We start from the raw sequence: 21,484 nt of genomic DNA on the forward strand, positions 1-21,484 counted from the left end.
GGTGTTCCCAGCAACTTGCCACACAACGGACCCGGACAGCCGCAATAGCATTGCCAGTAGCGCCTTCTCGCGCCGCGGTCCCCCTTTTGCTACCTGTACATAAATACTTTCGTACAAAAGCATTGTCATGGTTATACATTAGCGTAATGTAAAACGATGCCGGTGGGTTGGATGGGCGGCCCCCGTGCCGGGCACCCCGCCCCCCTGCGGAAATTATATTTTTTTAACGATGTTAAGTAAGTGACGCCCCAGCGTCCCGGGATCCCCCCTCCCCCTTATTGAGCTACTTAATTTTTATCTCGTTTAGCTTTTTATATTTGAGACAGCTTTATTGTATGTGTTCCCCTTTTTTTGTTGGTTTTGTCCGGGGGAACCCCTGCTTGACTCAAGCAGAGGTTTTCCCCCCCCCTATTGTTTTGTACGCTATATTTGGTTCGAGACGTTAATAAGGGAAAGTGCCAAACCGTCTAAAATACTCTCTATTAGTATTTACGATTAATTTAGTGTATGTGTATACGTCATAGACAGCTACTTACTTAATGATTTGATCTCCTTCGTTTTGCCATTTTTTTTTGTTTGTGTAGACAATTTTCGTGGGAGACAAGTTTTAGCTTTAAGGTTACGTGGAGTAGAGCGGAAATTTGCGTGTGCCATTTCTAAAATTTCCATTCATCCCGCAGGGAAATTGTTTCGACACAGTAATAACTGCGTGACCGCATTATCGTCCAAATGCAGCAATCACATTGATTGTACTGAAGGAACGGTCGTGCGGCCATAACAAGCAGTGTCATGCATCACTTTGGTTTTTATCAAAGAGCGGAAACAGTGTTACTGTCAATGAAAAAGAGAATTTCGAAGAGATGCATGACAGACGCTTTTGAGTATTATTATCTATGTATATTTCAGTCGAAGACGTACGTAGTAATCTCGAACCACATATAGGTCGAATCGAGCGCCAGTATTTTTTCATTTTTCCCCCATCATATTTTGGAATGGAGTGTTTACAACATTTGTAAATAAGCCCCAAAACAGTTCGCAATACGCATGACATGTTTAATTGTCTTGCGGTATGTTTCTTCAGGTTAGAGACAGACGCGATCTACAGTTAAAAAAAAAAGTTGCACATCGCAATGTTTTTTGTTGGCCATTTTGTTTGATAGAATCCTCAACCGATGTCTTATTGTAGACGTTATGTAACTTCTAACGCATCAAAATGGCCGATAGACGTCATTTTTATTCGAACGTTACGGCACAGATTGTTCGGTCGCATAGTTTTTTCCGCGTTTATTTTATTGTCGCTTTGTCGTTGAATTGTTGACCTGAATGCTCATTTTTATGTTAGAAACTATGATTTTGAAATCATTATAAGCTGGCACTTTATGTTGCGGTTGGTCTATTCATTGAAGTCCCTGTAAAACTGTTCCTCAGTCAACTTACCTCGTTAAGATTTAGGCCATCCTGCGTTTGGTGTTGGTTCAATTTGCCAAACAACCAACGCAAATTTCCCTTAACAAGCGCCCTCTATTGACACCTTTTTGTTTTCTGTTCAAAATTCGTTTCTTCGTCATTGCGCGGCACTTGTTCGAAACAAACGACTGTGGGCACAGAGACTTCACGCAACATTCGCCTAGTTGATTATTCCGAAGAAAGTGCCACTCGGGAGTGTGTGATGCTACACAGGGCTGCCATAGGAAACTTTTCGTCCCTGTCAATTGTATGCAGTGTCTATCGATCTTGCGTGTACACACGTATATGTTAAAGAAAACACTCGATTTTGGTTCTCAAAAATAATTTCTGTTACCCATTTTCTTCTATATTTCACAAGAAACGTATTAAAAAATATATACTTATGTGCAAATCTCTCAAAAAAAAAATATATATATATATATAAAAAACTGAACCAAATCTTTGCTTGCACAGTAATTGATCCCTATGCTGGAAAAACGTTGTAACCGCCAAATATTGTTTTGTTGGGAGATCGAAAAAAAAACAAAAACTGCCGATTGCTTTATCAAATAAAGTAAATATATACCTTATAGTACTAACAAAAAAAGACCATAAATGTATAACAGGCATTACAGACTTAACCACGTACAAAAATGTGATTTGCGAGCATACTTTCTTCATTTCAATCGAGCAACGTTGTATATCCGCATTAGATAAAACGTTGTTTTACGGAACGCCGGTTACAACGTTGTTTTCAAATTAAACACAAAATGTAAATGAAAATAAACGAATTTTTAGACGTCGCCCTTAATATTTTGTTAGAAATCAAAATATTTTAGTGGAATGTACTCACACATATCTAACAAATCGGCAAGTTTCTCTTTTTAGATTGGAAGAGGTCCTCTATACGCCTCCCTTACTTTATCCAGGGTTAGTTCGATGGTCGTCTTCTTGGGTGATTTTAGGGAATAAAATTCCCGTTGTTCGACTGTGTTGTGGAATTTGCTTATCCGGGTTCTGTTCGGATCATCCGAAGTTATTTGTATCCACATTGTCGCATTGATAATCCTTCCAAATTACGTTGATGATGTGAGAACTGTTACGAAATCTTAAATAGTAAATACTTTAAATCAACTTACTTCATCCGGGCATCTTAAAGCTTCTTTAGGGACGTTCCTAGACGAAACGCAGGGCTCCCTCAACCTCAACGACGTTGTCTGACATGCCGCTTCCAAGTGTCAATATGCATCTTTCGTCTTTTACCTCTGTTTAGTTGTGTCATAACAGGAATTTGTTATAGTCATCTTCACTTCTGCTTATAACAATAAACTATACACTAAACATATGTAAACAAAGCAAACATGCGCGAATCTAAAAGGCGCGGGGGCGCATACAACGTTGTTCCACTGAAAAACAAACTCGACCAATCGAAATTTCACCAGAAATCACCAGAAAAATTTCCTATACCCTTTGTATCACTTCCACGGGTTATTTAAGGCCCATACCACGCTACTCCATGGAAGTGCTAGATTTTACAATCATTAGCGGTTAGATCGTTGCTCTATAGGGTTGAATTGATTAATACCTTGTCGAGTAGCCCTTTGTTGTAATTGCTTGACATCTTTTATTTATAAATAAACTGACTTTTTGGAAATTTAGGGGCTCAATGTTTGTCGATTCTCGGCTTGCAATATTTTTGACGAAATTTAATGTTTTCTCATATTTCTTTTTTAAATTGTCCACGCATGCTCAATTGGATTTGAATCTGCTGATCAAGGAAGGGTTTTTAACAATTTTAGGACATTCGAAATTCGCCATTCCGTGTTGATTGCAGCTGGATGTTTTGGCTCGTTGCCATGCTGGAATCTATAAATTTGTATCCAACCTGATTTTTGTGCCTTTTGTTTTATTTTTTTCAAGTTTCCTTATAACCACATTTATTCACTATACCACCTATGAAATAGACATTTCCAACGCCATTTGAGCACATACAGCTCCAAATCATTACAGATCCATCCACATATTTTACAGTTGGGAGTGCATTATGTGGATTGTTATCTTCATCAACTTTTTCTACCCTCCGTAGATATTATTGATCGATACGCATGAATTTTTATTTTATCTGACCGAATTGTGTTTTCCCAAAACTCTTAATATTTATTTATACAGGGTGTTTCTGAATAGATGGTAAAAAACTGAATGGGTGAATCCTGAGCCAAATTTAAGACGAAAGGTTCGTATAAAGACGTGTCCACAATTGTTTTGGCTTCGATTTACAGGGTGTTAAAAAAAAACACTTTTTCGTATTTTTTTTTGTTTATTTTTTATCGAAACTTGCCGAAAAATTGTACATGTCATATGCCGAGTGTTTCCTAAAAACGAAACTTTTCAGGCTTTAATTTCATATACGGGGTGATGCGGATTGATGGGTCTTGAGCTTTTATTTATCGCATCTTTTTTCCTTATGTATATTTCTATACAGACGTAACCGGGTGCTTCTTACCATTAACTTTATTGATGTATAGCCTCTTCCGAGGGGTTCCACCATGAAAGCTTTCGGAATTAAAAGATTTTTTTAATTGTTTCGTTAATCCGAATTCCACAAGTAGATTGGATCATATTTAGCTAAGGCTGGTGAGCTTATTGAAAGATTTTATAAGATCATTTTCCCTAACATTCTCGAATTTTGTATATTTATATTGTTTATATTATAAATACTATATATATATATATATTATATGTTTTTTGATGTACATTACACCTCATACCTTTGGTGGTGTGCAAATTTCTGTCGGAAAATTCAATCAGAGGCTGATTTCATAACAAAATTCCCTTAGCCTTTGTACCGCCATCATTTGTGGCGTTTTCGTAATGTTTTCAAATGGAACTAGTCCAAATTTCCTGAAATAGCAGAAAATACCTGCGATATCGATGAAGCAAATATTGTGTTTTCCCATTGCGTTTTATCTTCGATTTTCTTGGAAAATTGAAAATCGCACCTTCGTTTTAAAATTTATATCTAATATTTTGAATCGTAGAACGCGTTTCATATTAGTTAATCCACCTCTCTTTCTTAAGCTGTAGCCTTCCTGTGCCGCTGCAGCAATAGATTTCTTTCAAAACGCAACTAAGTGCTTTTCGTTTGGATATTGTATATGAAATTGGAGAGAATAATAAGCGAATGAACAGGGCGATACGTAAACAAACATCACTCAACTGTATGGTATGAAGAACAAATTGTTTACAATATCTTATACGCGACAATCTAGTTAATTGCACGAGCAAATGTGTTGTAAGAAAATTTGTTGTTTTTGTTAATTTTATGGAAGACTCGGGCGGGATCGAGATTTGGATGCTCGGCAAGCCACTGCAGAAAACAAATCATTGAATTTTCATAATTCTTCAAGCGTTTTCGATCATGTTATCAAACTGGAAAATGTATGACCAAGAGATTTCCCATTCCGCATGCACTAACATCACTGTTTCCAATAATTCCATGTATTGGACCCAGAGAAAGACCTCCACACTATGTGCTCCATAATGTTTCTTCAGGGTGCTGAAAATGTATCTAGGAACCAGCTTGTTCCCAATTGCTTGATGAACCTTTTGACATCCTGCAGTACCATTCAAATTGAACTGGCTTTCGTCACTGAACAACATTATTTTCCAATTTTTTACAGACCAATAAAGGTGACCTGTTGCTAGTGATCTAGCGGCCTTGTTTTTCCTTAACAAAAGGGGTTTTACCGCCGGTTGATGGGCACCAAATCCAAATTTTACTAGATGTTCCTGGACAATTCGAGAAGAAAGCTCAACATCGCCTAATTCACGGTAAATGTTAGCTGAAGACCTCAAAGGGTTTTCTTTGATTAACAATTTTTTTTTTGCCGACGTCTGTGACAAACGTTTTTGGCTATTCCTCGTGAATGCCCCATTGCGCTTGCCACTGTTGCAATGTCGATAGTTTTATTTCCGCACGTTTTCCCTTGTTCAACGATTGTAGTTTGATGAGTTTCCCAGTCGCAACTTTATTGGTGTTTTTCCTGCCACAACTAACAGGCTATCGGTTTGGATACTCTTGTATGCCGATTCAATCTTTGTAGCTACTAACTTATTTATTATTTCAGGTTAGTTCAGGTTAGTTATCAATTTTCGTATAGTGACTGTATTCGAGATCTTTTTCTTTTTCTGGTTTGCGGAGGCGCCACCATTGAAAGCAAATTAATCTTGCAATTTCGGCCAGTTGCGCATTTTGTTGATAAAAAGCCTTGAATGAAGCATTGCTATCTCTCAATATGTTACAGTGGTTTTGCTCACTTTCAACAACAAAACAGTTAAGTTTTTGCACAAGCAGTCACAGGCAGCTACATTTTTTGTAAAATTTATTTTTTTATGCGTCTGTGATTCTTCTTTGCCTTTTTTCCTCTGATTTTACTGTTCGTATTCATGATAACAAGAGTAAAAATATAACCAAAAAAAATGTATACACAGGATACACGTTGTTTACATAGTTTTATGTATGTTCATGCTTGTAGAATATTGTACATTCGGTATTCCTTCCTTTCGGCCGCACTTTCAGCGATTTTCCATATTATTTTCTCTTCTACAACCCGTATAAATGTACGTAGTAGAAGTTTTCCGCCATACTCAAGATATGCTACAGATGCTACACCGAGAAAACGACGAACGTTTTAGTACGAATAACATTTTTCTCAGAACAATAGACTTCCATCGTTATTTTTCTTGGCTCTTCAAATGCATTGTTAATTCTACCTAAGCGATAACTCACTTAAATAAAATTTATATAAAAAATTAAGGCTCACCGACTGATAATAATAATAATTTATATTATCAGTCTTTATTAATAATAATAATAAAGACCAGCGGGTGAGGTGGTATGCGCCTAAGAAAGATCTGGGTCCGCGAAAAAACCTCCGGATCCTCTTGGAACATTCGACGCCCCCGAACTAACCCCTAGGGGATAAAGTGTGAGTACCGATGAGACGTCTAATTATCGTTTGATTTTATTTTCTTGTTTTCGTTCATTTTAATTTAATACTTTTGCTACTTGCCAACTGATTGTCATTCCTCTTATTTTATTATTTACCGTTCTTCTTGATGGGTACATTCCAACCAGTACTTTTCTTTAACCATCACTGCATCGGCCCCACTTGTTCTTTGCTCACCAGTTACCAGGCATTTCGCAATAAAAATTCCCGAGCACACCCGAACGAGTACTCGTTCGGGTTGTTTTAATGATGTTTTTAATACAGAAGTTTCGAATCCAATTCTAGAAATGCGTTTAGTGACGTCACTCTTGTCTTATCAATTTTTCGCAGGAAAAGATATTTTTACGAAAAAACACCGAAATCTTCTGTAGTTTCTGACGTAAAATAGAGTAGTATTCCGGTCGACAAATCGATGAGAAAACGACAATAAAATAGCTCCCGATCCGAACCCGAATGACACGTATCGTCACTTTTACATAAAAATGACAAATGTCCGCCATTTTGATGCATTAAAAATGACATAAAATTGACAACAAGATGTCGGTGGAGGATTCGATTGACCGAATGGCCGACAAAAGATATTACGATGCGCGATTTTCTCTAGCTCTATATCAACGTTTGTCATTAATCCGGAGAAGTATACTATATAATACCATGCCAACGTTTTAACGCGGATGTGTTTTTAATTATATGACGGTATATATGATTAAAATATTGTGTGATGAGAGGACAACTTAGATTATACAGTTTAGACTACAATAAAAATTATTATCAACTCTATGTAATATACATAAGTACATAATATACTATGCCATTTTTCTTAAAAAAAAACAAGTTGTGTTTCATTTACTCTTTATGAGAATTTATTGAAATCATATAAAACAATTTTTATAAATATAACTTACGGTAAGTTCAAAATTGTCACTTTTTGCTCCGGAATATTACCATGAAGCACCCGCATCAGTCAGACACCTCTTCTTCGTGCAAATCGAACCAATCACGAGCCTGACTTGCGCAATTCTTTATATAACTTAAATCCATTATTTTCTGAAAAAACAATTTTGCCTTTGAGTACATTAGGGGATAGTCAAGCGGGTTCTCACCTGGCCGATTATGCTCGAATTGAACATTTTCTTGTTTTTGACGGTGATTATAAGGCGATAAGAGCTCAGCTCCAACACCGAGAGAAGATATTCAAACTTTTCCTCATATACTGGGTCGCAAGAGTCTATTACAACCTTTAAAGTAAAGATTTCGTTAACAGTTTCAATTGTTAACCTCTGCTATGACAAGAGGCGAAAACCTTGAGTCCAAAAGATACCGAACAGGCCTAACAGATAAATAAGATATTTTTTTATACCTTTGTTCTGTATTTCACCGGACTGATCCCAGGGCCTTCCAGTTTCAGTTTGACGTAAGGATCTGGAATGTCGGTTGGTATTTTCAGTGGTAAACTGCTGCAATTATGCAAGTGTAGAGAATTATAATGAGTTAACGGTTTTTGTGCATAATTTGCTTACGAAGCTCTATGAACGATCACCGAAAATTTTTGTGTCAGTTCACTGTATTCTAAAGAAAGTTCGATTCGGCCGCATTGCTCGGGACGTCTGGAAAATAAAAATAACATATTGTGAAAAAAAAACAAAAAAAATGAACACTTACTGCACAAAATTTGATTTTCTAAACGTCGGAGGCGTCTCGGTGGCCTCCATTTCAGCTCTTCTAAATTTTTCCTCCGTCTCTTTAATCCCCGCCTTGGACAGTCGCGGTGATGACATCGAATCTGCCACAACCATCTCTTCATTGCCTACCTCCGCAACCTCCTTGGGCATTTTCGTCGAAGATCTTTTCCTGATACGCGAACCATCCTCGTCACCCGAGTCCGAATCCGAATCCTCAAACTCAAACTGTGCATTGTGGAGTATCTGGAAAAAGACGTTATACTCTCTATAAAGGAAAAAATTAGCTGCACACCCTTAACTGCAACGAGATAGTCAGAGTGGCCTCAGTTAGCTGCAACTGAAACTCTTTTATGCTCAGCTGCATCGAGGGTGCGTTTAGCAAATCTCGGATGTTGCAGACCAGTTTGTCTAAAGTATTGTTCGAGTGTTTGTCTGAAAGAAAACAACGTTTTGTGTCAAAGATATTCATAACAAGAAACAAGTGATTGATGTTTTTGCCACGGGAACTATTTCGCATTAAATAAGGTTAAGCCTACCTACGATAGTGGCAATTAGAGAGTCATTTTCTGGATTTTTAATCAACAAATAGAGCCCCTGCTTCCATGAGGGATTGCACGTGTGCTTTTTAGTGCGAGTTTTCACCTGGTTGTTGCCCACCGTAAGTATTACGAAGGGGTCAGGTCTCCGGTACGATTTCACTTTCTTAAAAAACAATTTGAATAAGACCTCATCATCATTATTTGTGTTGAGAACTTACAGGCAAGTTTACAGCCGAATCAATATAAATTGTGAGCAAACCTGCGTGAATATTGTCGTTTTTCAGCAATTTGGTTTCTTCACTTGCCTGAAATAGTAACTTGAGTTAAAACGGGTTTTTAAAATAAGAGTATAATTGGAATATTACAGCATTCATGGCCTCTTTGTCGAAGGATAGTGCCAGCCAGCTGAAGCGAAGATGCAATTTTCCATGCTTGGCATGCTCCAAAGAGAACCAACGATCAGTTTTACCTGGTTTGATTGCCTCATAGATTTCCACAGCTCCACTGCAATCATACGTTATCACAAATTCTTTTGGTTAGACTACTAATGGCGGACACGCAAGCAATTAAGTACCTGCCCATAAAGTCGTCCTCATAGATATCGTTCTGATCGAAGAGTTTGAAGAACAGTTGTTGTGCCATGGGGTCCAAAATTATGAACTAAAATAGCATTAGAACGATTGATTGTATAAGAAGATTTTGAAGGGATTTAGTACCTCGCAATAGTAGTCCCATTGAGGGTTCAGGTCGCGTTTGATCACAGGAGTTTTAAATTCCTGCGCCCCCACTTTAAGGATGACGTAGGGGTCGGACTTTCCAGTTATATCCTTTTTTTCCAAATCGCGAGCTTCGAAAACGTGGACTCGCAACACTCCCTGTTAAATCAAATTTAAACTTTAATGAAAACAAATAACAGAGATGTTAGTTATATTCTAATTTTTGAAGGTAGACCCTAAAGACTCTTTTGTTGTGTCTCAAGCATCAAAAAGACGGAGATAATTTTAAAATGCGTGTGTAAGATTTTTTTTTTACTTTCCCTTAAAATATATCAACACAAAAAGGTCTCACTTCAGCCTCGATGGACCTCAACTCGGTGGCCTCAATGGACTTTGTAAATCGCTTGGTTAATTTATTGGGAAACACCAGCTTTCGGTTGATGATTTCCTCCACTTTTTGCCGCACTAAATAACTGCGAAAAAACCAATTTTAAAACTAAAACAAACAGAAGTTTACCGGTTATCACCTGAAACCGGGAATTCCGGTGATTCCTTCCAGGTCGAAGTGGATATCGGGAATGTTAAGGAAAAACAACTGGATGCCGCCTATAATGGGCATTTTGAAGAGTAATGGCTTGAGAACCGTTCTCACGTTCACGCCCATCTTTAAAAAAATTTGGCATTAAGCCTGCTATTTTTGTTATTTTTATCCGTGTTACTTGGAAGTCTTTGATCCTCCCAATCTGAGCCCCGGACATGGAGAAGTTAATATCGCAATCTCCATCGTAGCTAAAACTCGTAATAACACATTGAAATTTTAATAATAGTCTAACTTACAAGATTTCAAAATCGATGATAATGGAATCTTTGGCAACAGCTTTGTTGTAAACCTTCACACCATCAATTCTAGGAGGCTAAAACCATAAGGCTGACATGACAGAGTTTTCATCAATTTAAGGCAATACTGACTCTATTTCCAAAATCAATATCTTCGAATCGAAAGGAGTCAAACTTTTTGCGAATATTGGTCTGAACCTTGGTGCGGCAGTACTTCACTATGTAATTATTCACATTGGGCCATAGCTGCGAGATAATCTGCGAAGGGAGATTATTATCGATTTTGCTGAGAGAGCGTAAGAAATACCTCATTGAGCCATTGAGCTTTCTCACGGTCAGGGAAATGGACCTGGAAAGTATAAAAATAGAGTCAATTAAGGAAGCAAATAATTCAAAAACCTACCCAAGACGGCAAGTCTTTAACTATTTCCAAAATTTCTGTGTTCGATAGGGAGGTGGCCCGCATTTTTCTCTGGATACGCTCTCCCTTGTCTGGTCTGGAATGCTGGTAGTATAAGACGGAGCATATTCCCACTATTGGGAGGGTGAGGGAGAAGTTAAAGTAACATACTAGATAGCCCAATAGAAGCAATAGAACCTAACGGGGCAAATTAATAACAAATGCAATGATTACAGGATTATTATTTGAACTTGCCCTTTGGGTAAACTGGACTGCCAATTTCACATACATATATTCTTGCTTCCTGTTCCCATTCCAGAAATTGATAACTGACGATTTTTTAAGTGAGCTTTTAATGTTCCGGGGTGAGGCAGTGTGCGAAAGCGCTTCTCTCGACTGGAGATCACAATTCGATGGCGCCGACTGGACAACTGGCGCCTGAGGGCGCCTCGATTCCGGCGTATAGTTTTCTGCGCTTTCCATTATCTAAAAATAAAATAGAAAACGTGTAGAGACGAAGATCAGTTACTTATTGACCTTTTGAATGGCCTCGAGAGAGATGGGATGTATGTGAGAAGCTACGAGAAGAGACATCAGGACATTTTTTTTTTTTTTTAATTAATATGGAAAAAATTCTCAAGTGGTAACTGGTAAACACCACCGCCTTCCTGAAGTAATGCTGTGCAGGGGGGATTAGGGGTTAAGGGAGTAGAGAGGATTTTAGTGAGTATTCGGCTATAGCTTGTCTGCGAGTCCCGCACTACCAGATCGATCAAGATCGTACTGTCAAGGTTTGGTGTGTGTAAATGCATTTTCCCAACCTCTATAAAAAAAATGTAGTTGGTTTGGTTTCCGACGGTATATTAGGCCTGGTGCCAGCCAATACTATTGGTAAATGAAGGCAAATTTGTTTTACTTACATTTGTGGAGAAAAGTTTGGGAAATTATTATATAGTTGTTAGGGCTAATAAATCCATTTAGTAGTTGGTTTTGTCAAAATAAGATTCAACGTTTACAAACAGCAAAAACGAAAGAAATCCCAATTGCCATTCGAGAACAAATCGTAAAATAAAAAGGAACTGGAAGAAGTTGTAGAGAAATTTCGAAGATTGCGCAGCTTCCGAAAAGGACAATTTCTAAATCTAAAAAATTAGGAACAACTGTGGATCGCCCTAGATGTGGAAGACCAAAATCTACTAATGTTCACGTGGATAGAACTATTAAAAGAATCGCCCAAGCAAACCCACGTAAGACTGCCAATGACATCCATCAAGACCTAGTACTATCTAACGTCCATAATGTATCCATAAAAACTGTCCAACCTAGACTGAGGCAAATGGGACTCTTTGAAATAAGACCAGTTAAAAAAACACTTAGCGTATTAAAAAAAAAAAAATGGAAAGGACAGTTTATGGTTTGGGAATGTTTTTCTCGCTCTGGTGTTGCCCCATTGGTAAGAATTATGGACAAAATGGACTGCTTTTCTTATGGATATAATTTGCGAAACCATATGCTTCCGTACCTTGAATGGAACATGACATTAATATAGTTTCAAAAACTGATATCTTACTTTCCAAAAATTATTATTACAAAAATCACTAAATTTCACTGAATAATATCATAAGGCGTGTATGATAATATATGTTAAAAAGCATTTAGACAAGAACAATTGAATTTTTGAAAATTTCTATTTTTTATAAAAACGTATTAATCTCCTGCCATTAGGGGCAAATATACATTACATATATCTAACTGAATTTATTCCTAAAAAATTTCATATGGTTCTAGTAAATACAAGATTCATAATAAGTTAATTGGAGTATTTATTTCATTGCTCACATTGTATAAGAGATGATAGGGCAGGTTGTTCGAATATTTAGTTGTTTGAGCACGTACCTAAAATTGGTTTTCACAACAGGGTATGTCTCAAAACTAGGTTACTTGAGTATGATTTTTATTACAATTGTTACTGAAACATACTGTAGCATACTTACATGTAGAGCAAATAAAACTATTGCAGTAGTAATAATATTAAGCAAAAAATAAAAGATTAAATGGTTGGAAAGCAATTTATAGAATGGGAAGCTGCTCACAAGAATATTTAATAGTTTTAAATATAAAGGTGATACAATAAACAAACGAATTAGCTTAATTAGTAATTATTTAGACCAATAGAGAAATGAGGTGTCATCCGAAATTAGCCACAATTACCAGTGAGACTGGCGAGAATATTCGAAATGTGCGAAAATATTTTTTTTTACTTTGAAAAATTCCAATAATCAATAAACTTTCCTTTTATTTACGAACTTACGTCATCAAACTTATCAGCTAATAGTTGACTTTTTTTATTTATATAACATAGTGTCGCCATCTAGGAACAGAGTTAACAACTGTAAGTGCAACCTAATTTTTTGCTCAATTTCCTTAATTATTAGAGTGATTTAGCGGCTATATATATAAATGGTCTTCTCCATATAACTGTAATAATTAATGGCAATCTGTGGAGTCATATAGATGGAATTACAACTCTTAGGTTTAAATTGTCAATTAATATTTTACTGATATGACTACTATGGCCGCCATTTTTTCGGATAACTCCAAGACATGTATGAAGGATTAAAAATAAATAAATGCATAATAAAAATTCATAAAAAATAAAACCAGTCACAGTTTACAAACAAATTACGAACACTAACATAGTTACTAACTAGGAAGCACAACAGTAAAGAGGACTCTTTAATCCGATATAACTCATAGCCTGGACATCTAAACATCATTACTCTCATCTTACCTTAAAATACCCACTTTCACGAATCACTATTAATAAACACCACAATGGAACCACAAATTGATCCCTACAGAAAAATGATAGCTCTATCTGTCTCGGGAATCCTGAAAGAGGCTGGTTTTGAAACGGCTGACAAAGACAGTCTGGGAAGCCTTACGGAAATGATGCAAGCATGTAAGTTTTCTTATAGCTTTAGCAACAGTTCCCTAGTTCCACTTTTTTTTTTCATAGTTCTCTCAGAAGTAGGTTTGATGAGCCGCAACTACTGTGAGCTTTCTGGCCGAGTGGAACCTCTCATTGCAGATGTAATTCTTGCTTTCACAGAAATGGGTTAGTCAAAGAGATCTCATAGAAGTTTTTAAAGCCTCATTTGCTCATTACAGGTTTTGACTTTAGTTCTTTGGAGCACTACGTTAAATTGGGCAAGCACACCTTATTGCCTACTCTGCAGCTGCAGCAAGCACAGAAGCAACTCAACATGCTTTCAGCAGGCACAAAAGAGGTTTTGCCCAGTCACATTCCTAAACATTTTCCATCTTTTCCTGACCCACATGCCTATGTCCGAACTCCTGTAAGTTTTATGATAATCCATGGAAATGTGTATTGAGGTTAGTAGTATTTCAGACTCATAAGCAACCAATTCTGGACTATGAATCGGTGAGGGAAAAGGCTGCCATCCAGAAACGAGATGTTGAGAAAGCACTTACAAAGTTCCTGGCAAAAACGAGTCCTACACATAATCTTTTTGATACTGAGGAATGCAACATTTTTCCTTGTAAGTAGTTTAATGATAATTGAAATTATTTCTGATGAGAATTGTTTGAATAGTGATTGCAATAAAGCCTCCTTATCCACCATACTTGAGTGCCCTAATGCCACAAGATCAAATCTTTGATCCAGAAGATCTAGATTTTGACCCAAAAAGCCAAATTTTGCAGCAGCAACAGGAACATAAAGAGGCGCAAAACATTAAGAATGAAGAGGAAGATGCAGAGCTGGGTGAAGAGGGTGATAATGCTCCAAATGAGTCTATGAAAAGTGAAGATAATGCTCAAAGCACCTCTTTTATCGATAATCCCTATTTGGCTGCTACGAAAATGCCTATTAAAGAACAAAATATTGATGTGCTTGGATGAAAACAGTTGAGAATGACACATGAACCTCTTGAAGTGTTTATTGCAAAACTAGGAAGAGAATCAGCTCAAGAAAACTGTTAATGTGTTGTTTTTATGTGGAGTATGATAGAAAGGTCAGGCCAAATTCAAAAATGTATTGTACATGAAAAATAAATGTAAACAATTTCGAATATTGTCATCCAGTTTTTACTTGTATACCAGTTATAGAATAAATAGTTTTTTCCTAACTAGCGTTTTATTTTCCAGTTCAGTTAAAATGTTCCAAAATACTAAACATTTATACAAATTTAAAATATGCAAATGTAGTATTTCTTTATGGTTTTGCGAATGGGAATGCTATAGCTGCTGCTAAAGAATATGGTCAACGGTTATATCTAAAAAACTTTATTAAAAAATCGCATTAATCAGAATTTGTAACAAGCTGTGCAAAATCAGAAAGTTTCCTAGTACAGACAACAATTAAACGATCACCCAACCAAGGTTTAAGAAAAATAGAAAATATTTTGAATTTGGTTGAAGATGTGACGATTAACCTGAGTAAAATTGCTACGCAATTAAGTATTCTATAAAAAAAAAACAGCAATAAACTGTTCGTGAGCAAGTAACATTCACCCATGGCAGCGGTAATAATGTGTGTAATTCTTATTTATGATCAGAGGAACATTCCCACGTAACAGACGAAAGTAATTTTGAACATAAATTTCAAGTAAACGAGCATGATTGACAGTTATTTAATTCGCCCTTTTATTTTGGAAAATTGGTTCACGAAAGAATACGACTTCGACTTCCTACAAAATGAATTCTCTGACTATAGGATATTCCGCTAAACATAGGAATCCCAAATGTACTATCAGCACGATAGGGCTTCTGCATATTTCGCTCGATAGATTAGGGCACTTCTGGACGAAAGATTTCTAGGGCGTTGGGTTGGTCGCGGTGGTCCTATTAGTTTGTCTCCGGGGTTTTCAGACTTCACACCATTAGACTATTATTTATGGACGTTTCTTTAAAAATGGGGTATACAAAATAAAAGTGAACACTCGGGATGTACTATTTCTACGAAGTTCTAATGCTGCAGTTGATATTAAAGGAAAATATGGGGTAATCACCAGAGCAACGAATGCGCTTCACATACGAAGTAGAAAATGAAAAAAAATCAAAGATGGTATTTTTGAATATTCATTAATAGAAGGCTAAGATAATAAAAATGCTAATGTATGAAATTTTTGTATGATTTATTTTTCGTTTACGCTGTAACTTGTAAACAAATAAAAGTCGGACAACGATATTTGAGTTTTTTACATTGATTTTTTTATATACAATACATTCCTGAAGTTTGGCGTGAACCTCCAGAAAAACCCTCCCTTCTTGCTATAAATTCTAGTAAGAATAGAAGACCAGAAAGGCAATAACTCTTAAGTAGTGACAGTTGAAAGTGAAGAGTGAGAGTTTTATTCGACTATTTCTTGTCACAGTCCACTGCATGCAGTGCTTAATATGGGATTGGTTAGATGGCGCTGCATAATAAAACTACGTATTTTCATCGTAATAATAATGTAATATATCTATATACAACAATTTCATTATTTACATTTAATGGGTCATTTAATTTACCTTAAATAGTAAAGATAAAATTCTCTTACAATAACCCTACGAATACGGTCATTTCATTAATCAGATAGTTTACATGTACACTTTAATACACCGGGTATTTAACTATTATTACTGGGTCCTGCAAAATTGTCATTTACAAACCTATATTACAATACAATATATTTACAAGTTTCATTTTGACTTATTATAGGTCTTTAGCAAGAGGTTTCAAGTCCCTTGATTCATGTCTTTCATATATTAAAAGTAACATTATAACAACAGTAAAAGTGAACTAAAAAGATTAGTAATACCTAGGACATTTTCGTTAGTTAATCAAGTAAAAACTAACATTTTTACAAATTAACATTCATTTCGTTATAAGTAATTGCACTTTTTTTGTCTGTAATTAGTTGATATAGAGGCAGCAAAAATGTAGGCTTCTAGATAACAAAACTATTACTGGATCTGTGCTGTTCTCACGCTCTGGTTTCTATTCTACAAGAAGATGTGAAAGTGAGAATGGAAATTTTGCGTGATAAGATTGGCAAATGGAAAAAAAGCGAATCATCAAAAAATGAAATTTTTGGAAAAAAAAATCTTTTTTCAAACGAAGTTTTTTACCAATCAGCGTCCGCAATAATTTTTATTCTTGCTCTAACATGTTCTTACACACAGTGTCCCAAATCTCATGTGGCATTGCTGTTATCTTCGACACGTTCGTTTCACCCTTTAAAGTGACAAGCCCATTTAATTCACAATCTACCCACTTATCACAAGTGAACGATTTTCGAGTAATTTGATCACATGTCCTTCTAATTTTTTAAATCGAATCATTCAACGTGGAAGGTACTGTTTTGACACAAGAAGCTTCGAGACGTAAAAGTCCATCGGAGTAAGATCGGACGAACGGGTGGGCCAGTTAATGGTTCCATAGTTGTCAATCCCGTAATTTCCCTTCAAATAATTTTTAAAATTTCCACATCGACACCGGCAATTATATTAAGGGGAAAATTATTCAGCAAGTTTTCAGTTAAAATGGATATTGGGAAAAAAGTTTGCTATTTTTTCATTTCTTCAATACACTTTCCGTATAAATATTAATGCAATTTTCAGACAATTTTACTTTTTCGCCAATATCTCAAAATTAAACTATTTGGCATACGACAAATTGAAAGGCTCCAAATATGCCAATTTTTGCCAACTTCAATCAATATTTTGAAAAGAGCAATAGTGCTATATGGCAGTTGGGACACGATGTAGAACCGGGACCCTGGATAGTTGAAAGTTGATTGTAATTTATGACGATGACTAAAAGAGGAAGTGACGGAAGTTAATGACTTTTTTGATATTATTCTGGATGGGTTACAATGCGGGAGTCTCAAGAATTTTTTTAAAGTCTTAATTATTAACGAGACGCCTACACTCTTATTGCCGCGATAGCACAAAAGAGACCAACAAACCGGAAAATAAAGTTAAGTACACATAATATTGATTGATCACAAATTTCCCCAAGGCAACGCTTGTCTCGATCGGTCATAAGCCTACACGTTAGCGCCGAAATTCAGCCCCATCAGATTGTTCCAGCAGGCTCTCATGAGGGCCGCCTGCGCTTCTCCATCCCACAAACTCCTTCGGCTGCCCTTTCTGGGCTTCGCCCGCCCTTCCTGAGCGGCTAGAAGGAGGTGATGCTCGAAATCAAGCTGCGGCTCGCTCTTAACTAGGGATAAATCCTCGGGGAGCGCGCTACTCAGGGGCCGATCAAAGGGCGTCTGCTAACCGCCCTGTTAGGGACTGGCGGGGAGGCTCTCGTCGCTCTCCAGGTAGGTGACGTAACCGTCAGTACTGTCAGGATGCGTCATTGAGTCGGGCGGAGGTGGGGGGCCTCCGGCTCCTAGAAGAGATCCCGGGTGGGGCCCTACAGGTCCCCCAGGAGCACCTGGAGGAGGTCCGCCCATTGACGGTGGTGGTAGATCATACCCATGCATCTAATGATTATAATATGTGATTCTGATTTGAAAAGGTGTTAGAAGGGTATCTTACCTGATTTACAAGCTGTTGGAAGGCAGGCTGGTGGGGCTGGTCCAGGTCTGAGTGCATAGCGAAGTCGTGTAGAGCTTTCCAAGGAGGTTGGTAGGCTTGAACTTCAAGAGGGTGTACTCCCAAGGGGGAGTCATGGCGAACGGGGGAGGAAGCCACCATGGGGATGCCTTGCATGGCGCCGTAGCCCAACTTTCTGCCGTCCTGTGTGAAAAACTAGGCTAGGTTAGTTAATGCCGCGAGCAGGGTATCAGCAAATTTCTCGGGGTTAATGTTTCACGATATGAAAATATTCTTGTATATGTATCACACTGTAAAAGGAATTTTAAATGTGTACTTGGTATTAACGGTATCTACTGTTGGGTCAACTGTAGAAATTCCGGGTTTAGGGGATTTCTTCCGGTGAGTGACTAAAATAGTGTGAGTTTTGCTCAACATGAGTGGCTTATTGGGTGTGATTAAATTTCTCGGTGCTAGATTAGGCATACTGTTTTGAATCTGGAATGAGTACGTTCATTATCGAAAATCTAGATGAGCAGTCAGCTGAATAAAAAACCAATAATTACTAGAACGCTATCGAGGAACGTGACATAAAAAAAACTTGATTTGAGTGAAGAGTTTATGCCTGAAGCCACCCATATACATATAATTTTAGAAACAAGTTTCGACTTAACAACATCAGAATATCGGTTGAACAAGGTCATCCGACCATCACCCAGACAAAAAACGACCATTATTATTCCGAGCTGGAGAGAGAACGAATATATATCGCTCAAATCGATTTTAATAACGAGCCCAGCCAAACTACTAACCAACCGAAACCGAGACAGAAAACATGTTGGAAACAAAAAACCATGGAGCACACAAAAAGAGACGAAACAAAGACTTGTCAGACACAGTTGTTAACAACGTCTCGGCGTACGGGATCCGGCTACCTACACGAGCAAACAATCGAATCGATCCGGACCAATCGCCCAACGCAGTTGACAATCGATGCCGTCAGCGGCACAGCTGATTGGCCGATCGATGGGCCGAAGGGTGGGGCGACGACCCAACAGCCCGCCCCTCGAGATTTATAGCCCGCGGGGGAACTGAGGAGGGCGAAGCACCGAGAATGGGCGAGAGGCGACGGCGACTTAAATGCTTTCATGACGATGTTACGTTCGAAGATCAATGCGTAAGAGGTTGGAGAGATAAAAAAGATTCGTATCAATACTGAGACTTTGGAAAAATCCTCATGGTCGTGAGGTATGTAGCGAATGTGTGGAGAATTAATGAGGGTAGAACAGAATAAAATTTATTCTAAAGCAGGGGGCACACGCATTCTGCAGATAACATTCTCTCACACATACTGTAAAAAAACGCTCAGACCGCAATAAGGCTCCTTGAAATGGCGTTTTCTATTGTAGACGAGAGTAACTAGATTCGATATTATAAACTTTAGGTTTTTAATGTATTCGTCATGAGAAAATAATAGAGCCACAGTTATCTTCGTTGATTTTAGAGTAATTTTAGCCTTTCGAAGTAGTTATTTGAATTTTTCTTGAAAACGATTTTTTCTACGTTTCTGACAAGAACATTCCACTCTTTCGTATGCAACACCCTGTGTATTATCTGATTTTGTAAATTTCTCAGTCATACAGTAAATTTTTGTTTATAAATCCCATTGGAGATATCTTTAGTTAACAGGGAAATTTGCGAATTTAGAGAAGCTCTCCCAGTGATTTCACAAGGTAGTTTTGACACTGCAATCCTCTAGAAATTTGTAGAAGATCAAATGGAATAAATTTCATCACAGAGCAAAGATCAATCGCAGTGCACACAAGAACACCGCAGATTAATCGAGTCACATTTGAAAGTCCCTAAAACGACGATTTTTCACATGCACTGCATACGCTCACACCGCAAAATTGATCTATTACCATTCGAAAGTTCCTTAATATACAGCTCCGATTCAGAATCAAGAACGTGACTTTTTCCTGATTCACCCTCTGGAGCAGAGGCCTCAAAAATCGCATTAATTCCCATTTGAAAATGCCTGTAAATAAATCACCTCGTGACGGGACGAGGGAGAGAGAAAAAGAGAGAGAACGAAAGAGAGAGAGAGAGAAAGAGAGCAAAAAACGCCACCCAGCACCGAAAATAAAAAGCGGGAGTGCGTTGGGGATTGGGGGAGACACAGGCTGGCGCGCGCGGCATTGGGGAATACAACACACAATCGATAAGCGACGCGATTATAACGAATGAAAGGGGGAGGCCAACGAATGGGGAGCGGCAGCACCATCGTGCATCAGGGCTCGAAATTACTACCAACCTTTTCCTGCTGCATCTGCTGTTTCATGAGGATGGTTTTCTTCTTGTCTTTGCACCGTTTGTTCTGGAACCAGACCCGGATTACTCGCGGACTGAGACTTGTCATCTCCACCAGCTGCTCCTTCATCAGGGCGTCCGGCCGGGGGTTGGCAGCGTAGCAAGTGCGGAGGGTGTGCAGCTGTTTTTCATTGAGAACCGTTCTCACCCTGGTGGGCTTACCATCGCCTCCACCGCCTCCACCGGCTGCGCTACCGGACTTGTTACTCCGATGACCTGCGCCTTTGTGCGATCCGCTTTCCGAGCCCGAATCTGAAACAAATGCATCACCGCTATAATCGCTACTGTAGTACAAATTACGTCACTTTTCATTCACGTCACCTAAATGTAACGATTGAGAGTCGCCTTACGTAAAATGACAAGTCATATAAATTTAATATGCTAAAAAAGGATAAAGGAATATTTAAATGTCTAAACGGAACACTGTTTTGTTGCATGATTGCCGCTTGATTTGTTGGCGTTTCCCGGTTGACCCGACAGCTGATATTCTGAAAGCGTCAATTTTCATTCACTTTTGTTGTTTTTGGTGTTTTAAACTCTTATTTTCTTTGTCCATCAACTTTAGCGGTAATAATCTGGTTTTTTGATGATTAAAATAGTGCTTTTGTTTATTGATTGTCGGTGCAGTTATTGTTGGTATAATGTTCAAGTTTTTAAACAGTCGGTGCAAGGAGCTTGTAGTATCCCGGATCGACTAGTTCGAAAGAGAATTGAAAAATAATGGACCCTTGTTCCCATTGAATTCAGTTAGAGGTAAATTTAATTTTAATATTTTGGGATTTAGTGTTTTAAACTCTTGTTTTATTTACCGTGTGGCGAATGCATTAAACTTGAGTTTGCCCACTGTAAGTAAGGTATTAGCGGCAATGAAAGGCAGTGTGGGGCTACATTAAATGAAGATCATTATTATTACTTTTTTGTTAAATTGTAT

The 21,484-nt window shown here is 37.7% G+C and overlaps 4 protein-coding genes across 10 annotated transcripts in view; 2 read left to right on the plus strand and 2 right to left on the minus strand.

Annotated features, from left to right (window-relative positions):
* The window catches only part of da (daughterless), a 29,437-nt gene extending 22,550 nt beyond the window's left edge, over positions 1-6,887 (plus strand). For all 5 annotated transcript variants that reach the window (XM_066282635.1, XM_066282625.1, XM_066282644.1 and 2 more), the window contains one exon: positions 1-6,887. In XM_066282635.1, coding sequence (XP_066138732.1) covers positions 1-48 — 48 coding nt within the window. In that variant the 3' untranslated portion in view covers positions 49-6,887.
* A 406-nt stretch (positions 6,888-7,293) lies between these two features.
* Positions 7,294-13,015, minus strand: LOC136339374 (extended synaptotagmin-2-B-like). Of its 2 annotated transcripts, none has more exons than XM_066282580.1 (20): positions 12,624-12,787; positions 10,885-11,115; positions 10,633-10,827; positions 10,537-10,578; positions 10,362-10,487; positions 10,230-10,306; positions 10,112-10,181; positions 9,920-10,056; positions 9,745-9,865; positions 9,393-9,551; positions 9,251-9,336; positions 9,042-9,180; positions 8,895-8,981; positions 8,674-8,839; positions 8,430-8,569; positions 8,118-8,380; positions 7,976-8,062; positions 7,816-7,912; positions 7,559-7,693; positions 7,294-7,502 (listed from the first exon to the last, which is right to left on the minus strand). In XM_066282580.1, exons 2-20 carry the CDS (start codon positions 11,110-11,112, stop codon positions 7,416-7,418), a joined length of 2,442 nt encoding a protein of 813 aa, XP_066138677.1. In that variant the 5' UTR covers positions 11,113-11,115; positions 12,624-12,787; the 3' UTR covers positions 7,294-7,415. The 2 variants fall into 2 exon arrangements, with proteins under 2 accessions (XP_066138677.1, XP_066138666.1); XM_066282569.1 differs by lacking the exon at positions 12,624-12,787 and adding an exon at positions 12,941-13,015 and having other exon boundaries at positions 7,295-7,502.
* Positions 13,016-13,259: 244 nt separating this feature from the next.
* Taf8 (TBP-associated factor 8) lies at positions 13,260-14,780 on the plus strand. The gene is made up of 5 exons (XM_066282736.1): positions 13,260-13,591; positions 13,649-13,747; positions 13,801-13,988; positions 14,042-14,192; positions 14,246-14,780. The coding sequence occupies exons 1-5, from the start codon at positions 13,465-13,467 to the stop codon at positions 14,551-14,553; spliced, it is 873 nt and encodes a 290-aa protein (XP_066138833.1). The 5' UTR covers positions 13,260-13,464; the 3' UTR covers positions 14,554-14,780.
* Positions 14,781-16,090: 1,310 nt separating this feature from the next.
* The window catches only part of tup (LIM1_Isl and LIM2_Isl domain-containing protein tup), a 31,394-nt gene continuing 26,000 nt past the window's right edge, over positions 16,091-21,484 (minus strand). Inside the window, exons 4-6 of one of the 2 annotated variants that reach the window (XM_066282694.1) lie at positions 20,498-20,805; positions 18,187-18,387; positions 16,091-18,131 (exon numbers count right to left, since the gene is read on the minus strand). In XM_066282694.1, coding sequence (XP_066138791.1) covers positions 17,931-18,131; positions 18,187-18,387; positions 20,498-20,805 — 710 coding nt within the window. In that variant the 3' untranslated portion in view covers positions 16,091-17,930. Of the gene's footprint in view, positions 18,132-18,186; positions 18,400-20,497; positions 20,806-21,484 lie in introns of both variants that reach the window. The other variant, XM_066282684.1, reaches the window with a different exon arrangement.

This window comes from Euwallacea fornicatus, chromosome 1, assembly GCF_040115645.1.
Source record: "Euwallacea fornicatus isolate EFF26 chromosome 1, ASM4011564v1, whole genome shotgun sequence".
In the NCBI taxonomy this organism is placed as follows: domain Eukaryota; kingdom Metazoa; phylum Arthropoda; class Insecta; order Coleoptera; family Curculionidae; genus Euwallacea; species Euwallacea fornicatus.